Raw genomic sequence first — 15,927 nt, forward strand, 5'->3', positions numbered from 1 at the left:
TTACGCGGCTCAAGGCAACGCATGGAACAAAAGGAAGATGGCGCCTACTATGTAACGGGGCGTATTTGGGTCCCACTTTATGGCGGTTTACGCGAACTTGTAATGGATGAAGCTCACAAGTCTCGCTATTCGGTACATCCAGGGTCGGATAAAATGTACCACGACATCAGCACTACTTATTGGTGGCCTAGTATGAAGGCTCACATCGCTACGTACGTTGGAAAATGCTTAACCTGTGCGAGAGTCAAGGTTGAATATCAGAAACCATCTGGTCTACTTCAGCAGCCTAAGATACCGCAATGGAAATGGGAAGAAATTTCCATGGATTTTGTTACAGGCCTACCTAGATCTCAGCGTGGGAACGATACAATATGGGTCATAGTTGATCGACTCACCAAGTCTGCACACTTCCTGCCGATCAAGGAAACGGACAAGTTCTCCACTCTCGCAGACGTCTATCTTAAAGAAGTTGTTTCGAGGCACGGAGTGCCCACCTCTATTATTTCGGATCGCGATGCACGATTCACGTCAGAGCTTTGGCAAGCGATGCACAAATCCTTCGGCTCACGATTAGACATGAGCACAGCATATCATCCTCAGACGGATGGGCAGTCTGAGCGAACTATCCAAACTCTAGAAGACATGCTTCGAGCGTGTGTCATCGATTTCGGCAACGGCTGGGAAAAGCACCTCCCTTTAGTGGAGTTTTCATACAATAACAGCTATCATACCAGCATTCAAGCCGCTCCATTCGAGGCATTGTACGGACGTAAATGCCGGTCACCTCTCTGTTGGGCAGAGGTGGGGGATAGTCAAATTACGGGTCCAGAGATTGTAGTGGACGCCACAGAAAAGATTGCACAGATACGACAACGCATGGCGGCAGCACGCGACCGTCAGAAAGCCTACGCGGACAAGCGTAGAAAGCCATTGGAATTTGAGGTCGGGGACCGGGTTTTATTGAAAGTTTCACCCTGGAAGGGTGTGGTTCGATTTGGTAAACGAGGCAAACTGAATCCGCGGTACGTCGGACCATTCGAAATCTTAGAAAAGATTGGCAAAGTAGCCTACAGATTAAACCTACCAGCTGAACTCGGTGCAGTTCACAATGTATTTCACGTGTCGAATCTGAAGAAATGCCTATCAGATGAGACCCTCATAGTTCCTTTTAAGGAACTCACTATTGACGAGCGGTTGCAGTTCGTCGAGGAACCAGTTGAAATCACGGACCGGGATGTTAAGGTCCTCAAACACAAGAGAATCCCTCTTGTTCGAGTTCGTTGGAACTCCCAGCGTGGTCTAGAGTATACCTGGGAACGCGAAGATCAGATGAAAGAAAAGTATCCCCAGTTATTCGAAACCAATGCATCCACTTCTGAGGCTGAAGCTACTACTACTGAATTTCGGGACGAAATTCCAAATCAACGGGGGGATGATGTGACACCCCAGGAAAACCAGTGAACGATGTAACTTACCTAGCTTCCTCAATGAGTGCGTACCAAATTTCGGGACGAAATTTCTTTTAAGTTGGGGATAATGTGACAACTCGAGTTTCTGACTTTCACTTTCGCATTAGATGCGCGTTGACTTTGACTGTTTAGTTGTTTGGATTGTGGACTTGAAATTGTACGCGTTGTGTTTTAATGAAACGTATTGTCATTTTGCCTATATGTGATTACTTGCTGTGGTAGAAAATAATATTAGAATTATTATTAAAACACTTAGTCTTGATCACGAAACATGACATACAGTTCGAAGGATCTCGAAACATATCCTTCGATTCGAAGGATCAACTTTCGGTTCGAAGGATCTCGAAACATATCCTTCGACCAAGGACTCTATCCTTCGACATCTTTTGGCCCAGCCTTTCTAATGGGCTTGGCCCATTCCTGTGATACGTTTATATACGTGAATGCATGTAAGTCGTCAGTTAGTTTCGAAAACCCTAGTTCCCTTGTGTGTGTGTGACGGCATAGCAGACCCATTCTCTGTTCGAAGGATTTCATTCCGTAATCCAGATTTTCGGTTAGTGTCTATATTGATTTGTGATTATGTGTTTTTGATTTATCGAGTATGAATGTGTGAATCGAACATGAGCCTATTAGATGTAGCCGGCCGAACATGTTTGATGGATCAGCCGGACATATAATCAGATTTGCTTAATCGGCCGGATTGTTTGTATGATGTTAACCTGTTTAATCGATTATGTATGTGATGCATTCGAACGGTTCAGTTAGTATGATTGGTTGTCTATACTTGAGGTTTTGATGTTGTTTTAATAGAATCGCATGATAGTGATTTAGGGCCGGTTCGATTGTGTTATTATTGTTCATGTGGTTAAATTAGGGTTCATGAGATTTAATATGAAACTCCCTGTTTGATCGATTCTGAAGTAACTGAATACTTGAATTTGTGTTAATTGATAATCGGATAAACTTGGAAACTTTGTGTAAACGTAACTGTTATTTGTCGAAAGATATTAGTTATTCGAAACATAGTTGTGACCGAAGGATACATGTCCTTCGAACCATAGTAGTGTTGACCGAAGGATAGCATTGACCGAAAGATGACATTGGTTCGAAGCATAACATTCGGTCCGAATGATAACTGTGATAACTATGTCGAAACATAGCTGATGTGTCGAAAGATAACCATGAATCGTAAGATGATAACTGTGTATCGAAGGACGTGTCGAAACATAATTGTGATAATTGTGATAATTGTTAGACCGAAGGATGAGCAATGTATCGAAGGATGGGTAATGTGAATCGAATGATAGTTGATGATTAAATGTGAAATGATACGTGTTGTGCCGATATGCAAACTGACTGTTATGTGAACATTAAATTGCATGCGTATCATTGTGAACATGAACTGATTTGTTATACGTGCATATAATAGGACGTGATTAAATTACTTGTGAGTGCATAACCTAGCATACCGAGCAAACCAAGGTGAGTTCACACTCCTACTAAGGCATGGGATTCCCGGGTCGTGGGAATGGGTTAAAGGTTTCAATTGACTTATAACGTACAAACGCTTTTCCTAGACTATCACCTATCATGGTCCTCGGATGTCAGGACGGTTCCGTAGGTTGGGATAACACCTACGTGGTTCCGTAGGTTGGATAACACCTACGTGGTCATATGCCATTACTGCCTCGGATGTCAGGCACGCACGTAAAACCTACGTGTACGCATTACTTACTTCTTCCGTAGGTTGGGATAACACCTACGTGGTCATATGCCAATTACTATCCTCGATACAAAGGATACGCACGTAAAACCTACGTGTACGCATTACTTACTTCTATCCTCGGTTGTGAAGGATACGTGCGTAAAACCTACGCACACCTCATACGCGCTACTGTTCTCGGACGAAGAACAGGGATAATACGAATAGTCTAGTGGTCATATAACATGGGAAGCCCCCACATGTATAACTTACTATAGGCCCTGTAGAGCCACCCGTTACTTACTATTACGCATTTACTTACTGTGAACTCGCTCAACTAGTTTGTTGATCATTCTGTTACATGCCTTGCAGATCGTTAGGTACTTGGAGCTTGCACTGGAGAAGCGGGTTGTTGTGGGCAAGGATCGTGGTTTCTACGTTGAACTATTATGACATTTATAACTATTAACTATTGTTGGTTTATTTACTATGCTTCCGCTACACTTTGAAACTATGGTTATGTTTTGAACACACATCGTATTGAATGGATGGTTTACATTTATTTTATATTAATTACATGTTCAATATGATTGGTGGCTTGATCCTGGTCAGTCACGCTCCCAAGCGGTGATACTCCGCGTGTGGATTTTTGGGGGTGTGACAATGTTGATGCCCCTCACATTTCTGATATGCCTACTGATCCTGTTATTGCCCCTTTTCCTGACCCTGTGCCTGTACAGTTCAATCATGCGCCTCTTACAACCCAAGTTGATCCTCGATACGCGCACACCCGAAGTGGGTGGATAGTCGATGACAATGGTTACCTTTCGAGTTTCCTGTGACTCCTGTTTCAGCCCCTGTTTCAGTTCCTATGGATGCACTTTTTGTTCCCACACTCATCACTGATGCTCGCCACACCGTCACATGGCCCGGAGCCTGCACCCAAGCCAGCTACTACACCATTCGGGTCAGTTGATGTTGCGCCCGCTGAACCTACACCTTTACGTGGTCACGATCCTGTTTCTTTTTAGACTGCCAGACATTGCACCCCTTATAATTACCTGCATCAGGTAGCCCCCCCCTTCATTTGTGAAGAGGTTCGTTTTCCCTTGTGAGGATCGACGCCCGTTGTGTAACAACTGTCACTAAAATCCATAATTAGGATGGTAATTAGCTATTAAGGAAACCCTAATTAAGAAACCCAAGTAATTCTGCACTAACCCTAAAATTTCCAGAACAATCAGAATCAGGATCAGGGCCCCTAAAACTCAGGGGGGGATAAACCCTAGCCAACGATTATCTTAATAACTATCTGTCAAAATCGAATTTTAAGAAACTGTCGACTCATCCAGCCTACATGCACGAAGGGCTACCCTATGAAGAAGGGTGACCCCTCGCGTAGCGCGACGCCCATGGGGGTACCCCTCGCGCTACGCGACGGGGGTCAAATTTCGTATATAAATAGGGGTGTCTGGGACTTGAATTTGAAAGTTGAAACGACGTAAAACGTCAAAATACACGCTGAGTTATCAGCTATATACTACACAAACACACAGATCTCAATTGCTATTACGATTCATTCTCCGAGATCAATATATCCAAAGAATGTCTAAGTGCCGCCCATTTTGGGTTATGCTTTGTCGTTTGTCGATAATTCGATAAATGAGTTGAAGCATTATACTTTGTCGTTTGTCAATAATTCGATAAATGAGTTGAAGTATTATACTTTGTCGTTTGTCATTTTGATAAACGAGTTGAAGTATTGCACTTTGTCATTCATTGTGAGAATTTGATCTCGTAAGTTATCGTAACTGCTGTATTGATCACTAACCCTGTTTTGTGTGCATTATTGTTAAAATTAGGTTAACAGGGCTAAAATCCTATTCTATCCGTAATAAATCTGCAATGTGAGTTATTCTTCTTTTATAAACTTTTCTCACCGTTTGTGAGTTGTTAACTGTTTTACAATACTCCAAATTATTTTCAGAATTATAACTTACAGTGATTAAGTTTATGTAATCACCAAGTTACAGCCGGTATGTGGGGTATTGTGCACATTACTTGATAATCGTCACCATTGGGGCAGCCATTGGGTGATATGACCATAATCACAGACACCATTGGACGTATGGGCCAATGGGTCGAGTGGTAAAGTACTGTGGGTAGATTGGTTGATATCAGAAACATTGTAAAAGATCTTACCACTGTAAATTATAATAAATGTGTCATTTTCCGTAATTAGAATAATTCACTCAGTATTTCCCCGCTGACAAAATCTTTTCCAAACATGTTTCAGGTGATCTGCTGTAATTCAGGAAAAATGCAGGGGAAGCATTTCAAGCTTAAGATAGTGGCTCAATATAAAATAAAGAATTATGTTTTATTAATAAAATCTTGTTATTGTAAATTATCGGGGTTTTATCCCGAATTGTGAAATAAAAATAAATCGGGAAAGGTTTTAACTTAGCCGATCCTGTGAATAAATTTTCCGCTGCTGAACTCACAATAAATAAAGTACCGCAGGATTTCTGTCTAGCGGCTCCTGAAGCGGGTAAAACCGGGTCGGGGGCCGTGACAGAAATAAGGTGGTATCAGAGCCACTAAGTTAAGCTAATTAAGTATTTAAACGATACTTAATTTTTCCTGATTACTATTATTATGATTACGTGTTTATGTGCTTTTAACTGATTATTTGTTAGTTACAGTATGGGTAAACAAAAGTTGCAAGATATCTATCTTAAATTAGATAGATCAATTTATGAAGAAGGAAGTTCGTCCAAAACTAAATTTTCAAAGCTCCCTACAATTCCTGAAGAAGGAATATTTGTGCAAAAAGCGAATTATGAAAATCCGCTTTCTCCTAGAAAAAGGAATATGATTATTAAGAAAAGTAGGGAGCAAATCAGAGAAAAGCAAATTAAAAAGGAAACCCGGGAGTTACTTAAGAAATCACCTTGGGAAGATAAACTCGATGAAAAATGGGCAAATTTGTATATGCTAGCCACTGTGGCAGAACATGCAAATCTCTAGATGCCCTAAATTTAGCAAGCAGCACTTCCCAATAAGTAAATAAATAAAATTTAGTAAAATAAATCTGAGTATGTTCCCCTGTATTTTGTACAAATAGTGTGCAATAAAACTTCCATGTTTATTTGTTAAACTTTGTTCCAAAGTTTTAACTTGATATTTTGTGCATTTTGCATATATGCTACATAGCATGAACGAGATATCTGAAGCTTTTCAGAACCTCAATCTGTACCCAGTGAATATAGAAGTTTCTCATGAATTTACGGGATATATTGCTGATGTGGACCAACCTATAAAATCTCCTACTCCACCAGTAACCAAACCAAAAAGAAGGCCAAAGAAAAATTATGTGTGGGGAAGCCGTATACGTAAGAAAATGTCAGTTACAAAACCTCCTAGAGCTAGTAAACCTTTAGAAAAAGGAAAGGCGATTATAATCCAGGAAAACCCTAAACCGCAAGAACAGGAAACTGAAGCCAATGACGAATCTAGGCAAATGGAGGAACAGTTTGATCAGTATTCTCAAGAAATAGAAATAGAAATAGGGCAAGGTTCTAGACCAACTCAAGTAGAATTCGGAGAGAGCTCTAATCAAAATAAGAAAATTACCTTTCAGGATCAGATAGATATTTTACTGGAAAAATGTGAGACCATGCAACCTGCTAGTCCGGGTATTTTTACCTATCCTATCGAAAACCCAATCCCTATGAATTTTGCACCAACCATCACTGAACCAATAATCCATATCCAACCTGTAGAAATGGAAGAATGGTGGACCAACGATTGGCAATTTCAAAATATTGTCAATAACGCTTACTCATTTCTTCCACAGTTCGACCCAGAACCCCTACCTAATCCACCAAGGAGCAATGAAAACCTGGCTGAACTTCGCCATTTCGGTGAAGAGTTGATGGATGCAGGGAATAGAATTAGGGAGATAGGGGGACAGATTGCCTGGAAATATGACGAGAGGGAACTTCGTTTTTAGGATAATAAGTAGGAGGATGGTGAAATTATCTTTGTATAATAGTAAAAGTAAATAGCGAAACCAGTTGTAACATAACAAATAAAACCTTGTAAAATATCGGTGTGTATTGATGCATACTATACTGATATGAAATAGAATCGAGAAATCGATAATTTTGGCTTTATGTGCTTTAATTGTTTGAATTATTAATATAAATTGCTAATTGCTAATTACTTATAATAAATTTTCATCAGATGGCAAATAATAATAACGAACCAGTAAATGAAGTTAATCAATCAGAGCAACACCCAGAAGATCAATATATGAACAAACAAGATATTGAAAATATGGTTGCCTAAGGAATAGCCAATGCAATTCCAATGTTCGTTGCTGCTATGAAAAATCCAAACGATCCACAACATATTGTTCCTAGTAAACATACCATCGAAGATAATTTCAGTAACAGTATAAACGGGGGCAATGATCATATAAATCATGACAATGAATCTCAGCACACGCCGCGCCCTAAGAAGCGAAAAGCTGCAACGCCTGGTTGCACTTTTAAAGAATTTCTTGCTTGTAAACCCGCTGAATTTGCAGGCAACAAAGGAGCAACTGCAACACTGCGATGGTTAGAGAAAACCGAAGCAGTAATTGCAATAAGTAAATGTGCTGAAGAAGATCAAGTCATGTATGCCTCAAATCTGTTTAAGGAAGGAGCACTAGAATGGTGGAACACAGTGCTGCAGGCAAAAGGAAGACGAGTGGCTTATGTTATGACCTGGGAAGAATTCAAGAATCTTGTTGAAAGAAAATTCTGTCCTGAGTATGAGAAGGAACAAATGGCAAATAAGTTCCTAAATCATCGAATGACCGGGGTAGATTGTCGTGGTTATACTTCAACATTCTTCGAATATGCGAGAGTGGTACCTAACTTGGCTTCGCCAGAACCGGTACTCATTTCTCGATATATTTGGGGATTAATTAGCGAAATTCGCAATATCATTAAAGCTGCGAGACCTCGCACTATTGACGATGCAGTAGAATTAGCTAATACCCTAACCGACGAACTGATACGCACAAGAGATGAAGATAGGAAGAAAGAATTGGCTCAGAAGATTACCCCAGGATTTAGAGTGGGTAATAGTAGCAATTTCAAGAAGAAAGGAGCGAGACAATCTTCAGTCCCGCCATTTTGCAGAAATTGCAGAAGGAAGCATTTTGGAAAATGCAATGCAATTTGTAACTTCTGCAAATCTGTGGGCCATAGTGAAGAAAACTGTAAGAAGAAAACTGTAACCTGTTTTCACTGTGGGGAAATAGGACATTACAAAACTGAATGTCCTAAACTGAACAAAATCACGGATAACAAAGGCAAACCCGTTGAAGGAACTGTTAAGAAGAATGCCAGAGCTTTCCAGCTAACTACTCAAGAAGCCGAGCTCATTCCGGATGTAATAGCCGGTACGTTTTTAGTTCACAACGTCTATGCAAAAGTATTATTTGACTCTGGTGCAAACCAAAGTTTTATAAATACTTCCTTCTGTCAAGCTCTTAAGTTACCATTAACTACCGTTAGGCAGATTTTTATAGTCGAAACTGCAGATGGGAATTCAGTTAAAATCAATCAGGTTTTGCAAAAAGTAGAAATAGAACTTTCAGGTCATAAGTTTGTTGCAAACCTATTACCTATGAAATTAGCTGAGTTTGATGTTGTGTTAGGAATGGATTGGTTAATAGCCAACCATGCTCAAATCATATGTGATAGAAATTCTATAGAAATTCAAGCACCTACTGGAGAGGTAATTAAGATTTCAGGAGATAAACCTCGGAAGCCATTAAAGTTCATATCAGTAATGAAAGTTGCTAATTATGAACGAAACCAAGGAATAGTATATATGATTTCCGTAATCATTTGTACTAAAGGCAAAGAACTCAAGGAAATTCCTGTAGTCTCAGAATACCCAGATGTATTTCCAGAAGATTTACCTGGATTGCCACCAGATAGAGAGGTAGAATTTAGGATTCATCTAATTCCAGGAACTACACCGATAGCCAAGGCACCTTATCGATTAGCTCCTACCGAAATGCTAGAATTAAAGAAGCAATTAGATGAATTACTAAGCAAAGGATTTATACAACCTAGTTCATCCCCTTGGGGTGCACCAGTGTTGTTTGTGAAAAAGAAAGATGGATCAATGAGAATGTGTATTGATTATAGAGAGTTGAATAAGGTCACAATTAAGAATCGGTACCCATTACCGAGGATTGACGATCTTTTCGATCAATTACAAGGAGCTAGGTATTTCTCTAAGATAGACTTAAGATCCGGATATCATCAATTGAAGGTGTTAGGTCCGGTTTCGCTCCGATTCGATTGCGTAACGACACGTTCGACGTGCGGAATCCGTGAACGTGCGTGACCGAACACACGAGAACGTACAAATGACGTGATTCTATTGATAAACTGACGAATACAAGCTCCGTGAATCACGTTTTGCCACTTTCTCTCTCTAGTTTCTCTCTCTAAGCACCTAGCTTCTCCAAGCTCTAATGTGGCAAAAGTCTCTAACTCTAAACCTAAGGCTCCTATTTATAGGCACAAGGTTATAAGGGATTCCCCTTATTTACAAGTTTGCCACCTTGCCTATTTCTCTATTAATTACAATATAAAGCCTATTTTACTTCTATTTCAGCTACAGTTCTGATTGACGCAGGCGATAGACATCACTGCACTAACAGTCTCCCCCTTGGATATTGCCGCAGTCAATCTGTAGTCAAACTCGTAGCGATTAGTCTTTCTCTCTCTCTCTGAGTCTTCTTTGAAGGTTTGACGGTATCAGCAACCATAGACTCCCTCTTTCTCGAACAAAATCCCCGTGGATCTGTTTCTGAGTTTCCGTTGCTCCCCCTCTCGCTTAGACTCTTTTTCTACAGGCTCCCCCTTTCGTCAAGCTTCCGTGCTTTTGGGATCGACACCTGCTTTCCGATTACAAGCTCTTCCAAGAACGATACTTGGCTCTTTGAATCCACGCTTTCGTTTGCGTTGAGCTCGTCTTCAGACTCCCCCTTAGACTCGGCTGTCGGGATCGTAGTCTGGCTTTCGTCGTTTCACAAGTTCAGGATCAATTCCTGGCTTTGTTCTACATCTTCTCAGGACTTGAAACCTGGTTAACCTGCATATCCTCTACCTCACAATAAGTTTCACAAATTTATAATCAATTAATTCCCGTAAACTTATCGGTAGATAACATTTACAACAAACATATTAGTTATATCAAGTTCAAATAAATGACCTTGATTAACCAATATACACAATCTTTTAAAATATTTGTATATGACATTCAAAGTTTTCAACATATTCTCCCAATCCTGTTCATCATGTTTAGCACTCGCATTTTGAATATCAGCTCTTCAAAATCAGTTGTCGAAAATCTTTTTGACTTTTCAAAAATTTATGCTAAAACACTCTGAAAATATTTTTGGATTTTTGTTTTTGAATGAAATGCAGTAAACAAATATATACAGATAATATTTTTGTGAGTTTGTGTAAGAGGATCATATCAGTTCATGAGACAAATCACTAGCACCGTTAAGCTTTAATCATTTTAAGTTCTAAACGATTCACCTCGATTGACGATATAGTTGTCCTCTTAAATTTTCACACACTTTTCAATCTATTCAGGATACGATTTAGATGTTTTAGGAACTTAGCTCAATTCATGTGTCCCACCTCTTGAATATACTCCCGTATCCAGAATCTCAATATTCAGTCTTACAGGCAAGAATACTACAATGATGTCTGTACATAATTTAGGGGTTAAATGCGAGAACTGAGGGATCTCAGGTCAGAACTTCCGTTCAGCAGAGAGATATCAGCTTCGACTTAGCAGTGTGTCCCCTTTAGAGGATCTTTTTAGCTACAACAGATGATTATCAATTTTATTGTCTAATCACTGAGGGCTAGAATGCTATGTTTCAAGCATTTACTGCAAAGCATTATCCAGGGACTAGGTCAGAACTACCGTTCAGCAGAAGTCCCGGAATAATACCCCAGACATCATAGAGTATTAACACCTAGTATATCAGAATACGAGACCTTTCAAACGAGATTTCAGGGGTTACCTATATATCCAAGTAGTGTTCCCCACAAATTTCGCAAGTTTGAAATTTTATGTTTATATCCCGAATAAATCTACTAAATGTACGAAAACCTATCGTCACATCATTAGTGAGACCGTTTATCACATTTGACATTACATTTCTTTAGCATGCTGTGATAGTCCACTGATGTACTATCATTTCCTCTTTTACCAACAAAACTCATTTTTGCTTTTTCAATGTTTTTGGAATTTTGAAAATTTTATCATGTTTTTGGCTTTTTGAATTTTTACTGTTTTTGTCTTTTCTTAAAAAAAATATATTTACAATATTTACAAATATTTCTATCTCCCCCTAAAGACCAAAACATGTAAAAAGACGACAAACCATTGCAGATAGTTTATCATCATCATCCACAGTGGTTTCTGTATCAACGCTAACAATTCCATCAACCACTGAAAAGAGCATCATACCATTTAGTTTTAAAAGATATTTAAAACGATTTCTGTCAAAAGCTTTGGTATGCAGATCAGCTTTTTGCTCATTAGTGTGGATTTTCTCAATTCGTATCAATTTTTTCTCAAAGCAGTCGCGAATAAAGTGATGACGAATTTCTATGTGTTTTGTTTTAGCGTGATGTACCGGATTTTTAGTTATGTTAATTGCAGCCTCGTTATCAACAAAAATAGGAGTGTTAAGAAACTGCAAACCATAATCGCGCATTTGTTGCTGTATCCACAGGATTTGAGAACAGCAGCTGCTTGCAGATACGTATTCTGCTTCACATGTGGATAGCGCAACAGATGTTTGTTTCTTACACTGCCAGGTGACCAAGCGAGGTCCAAAGAACTGGCATCCTGCAGTTGTTGATTTCGCATTTTGTTTGCAGCATCCGAAATCCGAGTCGGAATACCCCTCGAGTGTGAAATCGCCTTTTCTAGGATACCATAACCCCAATGATGGAGTTCCTTTCAGGTAGCGTAGTATCCTTTTCACAATGATTAAGTGCGATGCTCTAGGGTTAGATTGAAATCTTGCTGCGAGGCATGTTGGGTACATAATGTCGGGCCGAGAAGCAGTTAGATACATCAAGGAACCAATCATGGATCGATATAGTCGTTCGTCTGCCCTGTCTCCGGTGAGATCTGGGTGAATCCCATGATTTGTTGCTAGTGGGGTTGCAGCAGATGAAGAGTCTGACATTCCGAATTTCTCTAGAATATCATGGACGTACTTCGTCTGATGTATGAAAATTCCTTCAGGAAGCTGATCAACTTGTAATCCTAAAAAGAATTTCATTTCCCCCATTGACGACATTTCGAATTTCTGCTTCATCACTTTCTCAAAATCTGTACACAAGTTTTCGTTTGTTGACCCGAAAATTATGTCATCCACATAAATCTGAACTATCAGCAAGTGACCATCAACAATCTTTGTGAAAAGAGTAGCATCAATTGTTCCCCGGATGAAGTCATTGGCTAGCAAGTGCTGAGACAAAGTCTCATACCAGGCTCTCGGGGCCTGGTGCAAGCCATATAAAGCTTTATCCAAAAGATACACTTTGTTTGGGTGATGTGGATCGACAAACCCCGGCGGTTGTCCCACATATACTTCCTCTTTCACTTTGCCATATAGAAAAGCCGACTTTACATCAAGCTGATATACTTTGAAATTCTTCCATGATGCAAATGCTAGAAAGATCCTGATGGCTTCGAGTCTTGCTACAGGAGCGTATACCTCTGTAAAATCAATTCCCTCCTGTTGACTGAAACCTTGAACGACGAGCCGAGCTTTGTTTCTGACTACTACTCCTCTGTCGTCCCTCTTACACTTAAACACCCATTTGGTATTTATTTTCCGATGACCTTCAGGTAGATCCACCAGCTTCCAAACTTTCAACTTTTCAAATTGATTCAATTCTTCCTGCATCGCGTTGACCCAGGAATCCTCAGTAAGTGCCTCTTTGTATGTGCGAGGTTATATCTGCGAAATAAAACAACACAGTGAGAATTCATCTTGTAAAGACTTTACTGAAGAATAAAAACTTGAAAGGCCCTGATCAATTTGACGTCTGGTGCGAACTCCTGATTGCAAATCTCCTATAATCTGTTCCTCTGGATGATATGAAAGAGTTCGAGGCATCACTTCGTCTGGAACTTCTACATTTCCTTCTAGATTTGTAACATTCTGTTCAGCATCCTGCTCACTAACTTGGTTTGTTTGACTTAATACCTGGATTTGTTCCCCCTCAAGATCTGAATCACTATCATCAAACATTGGCATATTTTCAGCTTCTTGATTATCATTTACCACTGACTGATTACCAGGAGCAACTTCATCCTCATGATCACCAGAATTGCTAGGACCTGCTTCATTGTCATTTGATGTTTCACTAGATCTTCTCGTGTATTCTGCTGGAAATCTGAGCGATGATTCATATTCTCGAAAAACATCCAGCTTATCAAAGAAATCTTCTTCCTCTTCAGATTCTTTGCTCATGTCAAACGATTCCCAAAGTCTATCATAGTTATAACGCCATGAATCACCAGGATTTTGAGGTGGCATAGTATAACCCTGACATTCAACATTTGCTGCTTCAATAATACGCTTTTCATTTGGAACAAAGACTCTCCGTGTAGGACCTGAATAACCAACAAAGATTCCTTCAAAGCTCTTTGTACCAAACTTCCCATTAGGCTCTATAACCGTGCATGGTGACCCAAACGGCTCTAGATACTTCAGATTTGGCTTGCGTTTATTGATTAGTTCAAAACACGTCTTGTTGAACTTCTTCACAGTAAGAACTCTGTTGAGAGTATAGCATGCAGCAGAAACAGCTTCAGCCCAGAAATTGATTGGTAACTTGGAATCTGCAAGCATTGTTCTGGCTGTCTCGATTAGCGTCCGGTTCTTGCGTTCTGCAACTCCATTTTGCTGAGGAGTATCGATTAATGGCGTTTTTACTTCTTTAACCTTGTTTGTACCGTTTACAATGATTTCTTCACCGTACTTTTTACCACTGCTTTCTTTCTTTGACGCACTTTCTGAATCCCATTCGTTCATTTTCTTAAGAATTTCTTTCCGAGCTTTTGTCATCAACATGATACGCGTTTCCGCCAGTGATAATTCCCTTCTGCTATTATCAATATTGACCTTTTGACCTCCTGAATTGACTTTCGCATTTGCATTTCCGACATTTACCGTAGCAGACTGTTCGGCTACACGTTTCCGTTTCAAAATTCCATCATTTGCAGCTACTTTCGCCTGATGTCGGTTTTTAAATCTGTTCACAGCTGACGTGTTCAACGACGGGCCCTTTTGGACATTCACATTACTGACACTAGACGTGTTTAACGACGGGCCCTGCTGACTGTTCACATTATGATTCGTTTTGGGATTTTGCCTTTGAGGATACATCGTTGTTGAATGATGGTTCATGGGTGGGGCCGGCGACTCTATAGCCCAAAACGGACCATGACAGCTAGGACAAACAATCTTCTGGTTTAAGTAAACTCTCGAATATTCGAACCGCATGGAGCATCTTAGACACGAAGTCCAAAATGTAGCCGTGTTTGGCGGCCTAGGAATCGTTTGAACGGGCTTAGTAGTAGAGGCTGACGTCTTCTGAGTGACACTAACCGGTTTGTAAACGGGCTTAGTAGTAGAGGCTGACGTCTTCTGAGTGACACTAACCGGTTCGTAAACGGGCTTAACGGGCTTCTGCTTTGGTCATAGACTTTTTTTTGAACTTTATCAGAGAGTAAAGTCCACGCCTGAGACACGAGCTTAAACGCACCTTCAGCTCCGACTGATTTGTTCTTGTCAGGATGAAGATAGAGTGCGAGTTTCTTATAATTCTTCCTGATAGTTTCATCGTCACTTGTGGGTCCCACACCAAGAACACCATACCAATCTGGTTCTCCGTTGATCTTCTTCTCTGAGGAAATGTAAACATCGAGGATTACTAATAGATGTGACACACCTTCAAGCCCGTGAAATAGCTTATCGGCTTTTTGTGCGAACTTTTTCGCTCCCACGAAATCTTTTTCTACCAGCTTTGCCTCGGATATCTCTTTGGCCCGTAGAGCTTCGTCTTTATTGCATTCCATATCAACAATGTTTCATATCCAACTCCACTAGTTAAATGCTCTTGCATGCAAAGTAACACGCCTGCCTCTGATCGAAGAAGCCCCAATCTCTAAATTACTCGAACAATCTAACCGAAGAGGCGCCACTGAAATCAATACGTATAGCCGGTTTTGTTGTGCGATTATTAGTATTCAATGATGATGATGATTTATGGTGATTTTAGGTTGAAATTGTTTGTGAAAAACCTAGATGAATGCATATGAAGAAACACAAATGATTATTATTCATATGTGATGTGAATTTTAATTGTTGTATGTATAGGAGATGAAACAAAAACCATAAGGTTTATTTTACTTCTATTTCAGCTACAGTTCTGATTGACGCAGGCGATAGACATCACTGCACTAACAGAAGGTACAAGAGGAAGACATACCTAAAACTGCTTTCAGAACTAGGTATGGTCATTATGAGTTTACAGTCATGCCCTTCGGATTAACCAATGCCCCAGCTGCATTCATGGACATGATGAACCGAATCTGTAAACCATATTTGGATAAATTTGTGATCGT

The 15,927-nt window shown here is 40.0% G+C and overlaps 1 protein-coding gene across 1 annotated transcript; it reads right to left on the minus strand.

The window, feature by feature from the left end:
* Window positions 1-14,811: 14,811 nt before the first annotated feature.
* Window positions 14,812-15,378, minus strand: LOC110900789 (dnaJ homolog subfamily B member 14). The gene has a single exon (XM_022147654.2). The coding sequence runs from the start codon at window positions 15,376-15,378 to the stop codon at window positions 14,812-14,814; it is 567 nt and encodes a 188-aa protein (XP_022003346.1).
* Window positions 15,379-15,927: the final 549 nt, after the last annotated feature.

This window comes from Helianthus annuus, chromosome 4 (assembly GCF_002127325.2).
Source record: "Helianthus annuus cultivar XRQ/B chromosome 4, HanXRQr2.0-SUNRISE, whole genome shotgun sequence".
In the NCBI taxonomy this organism is placed as follows: domain Eukaryota; kingdom Viridiplantae; phylum Streptophyta; class Magnoliopsida; order Asterales; family Asteraceae; genus Helianthus; species Helianthus annuus.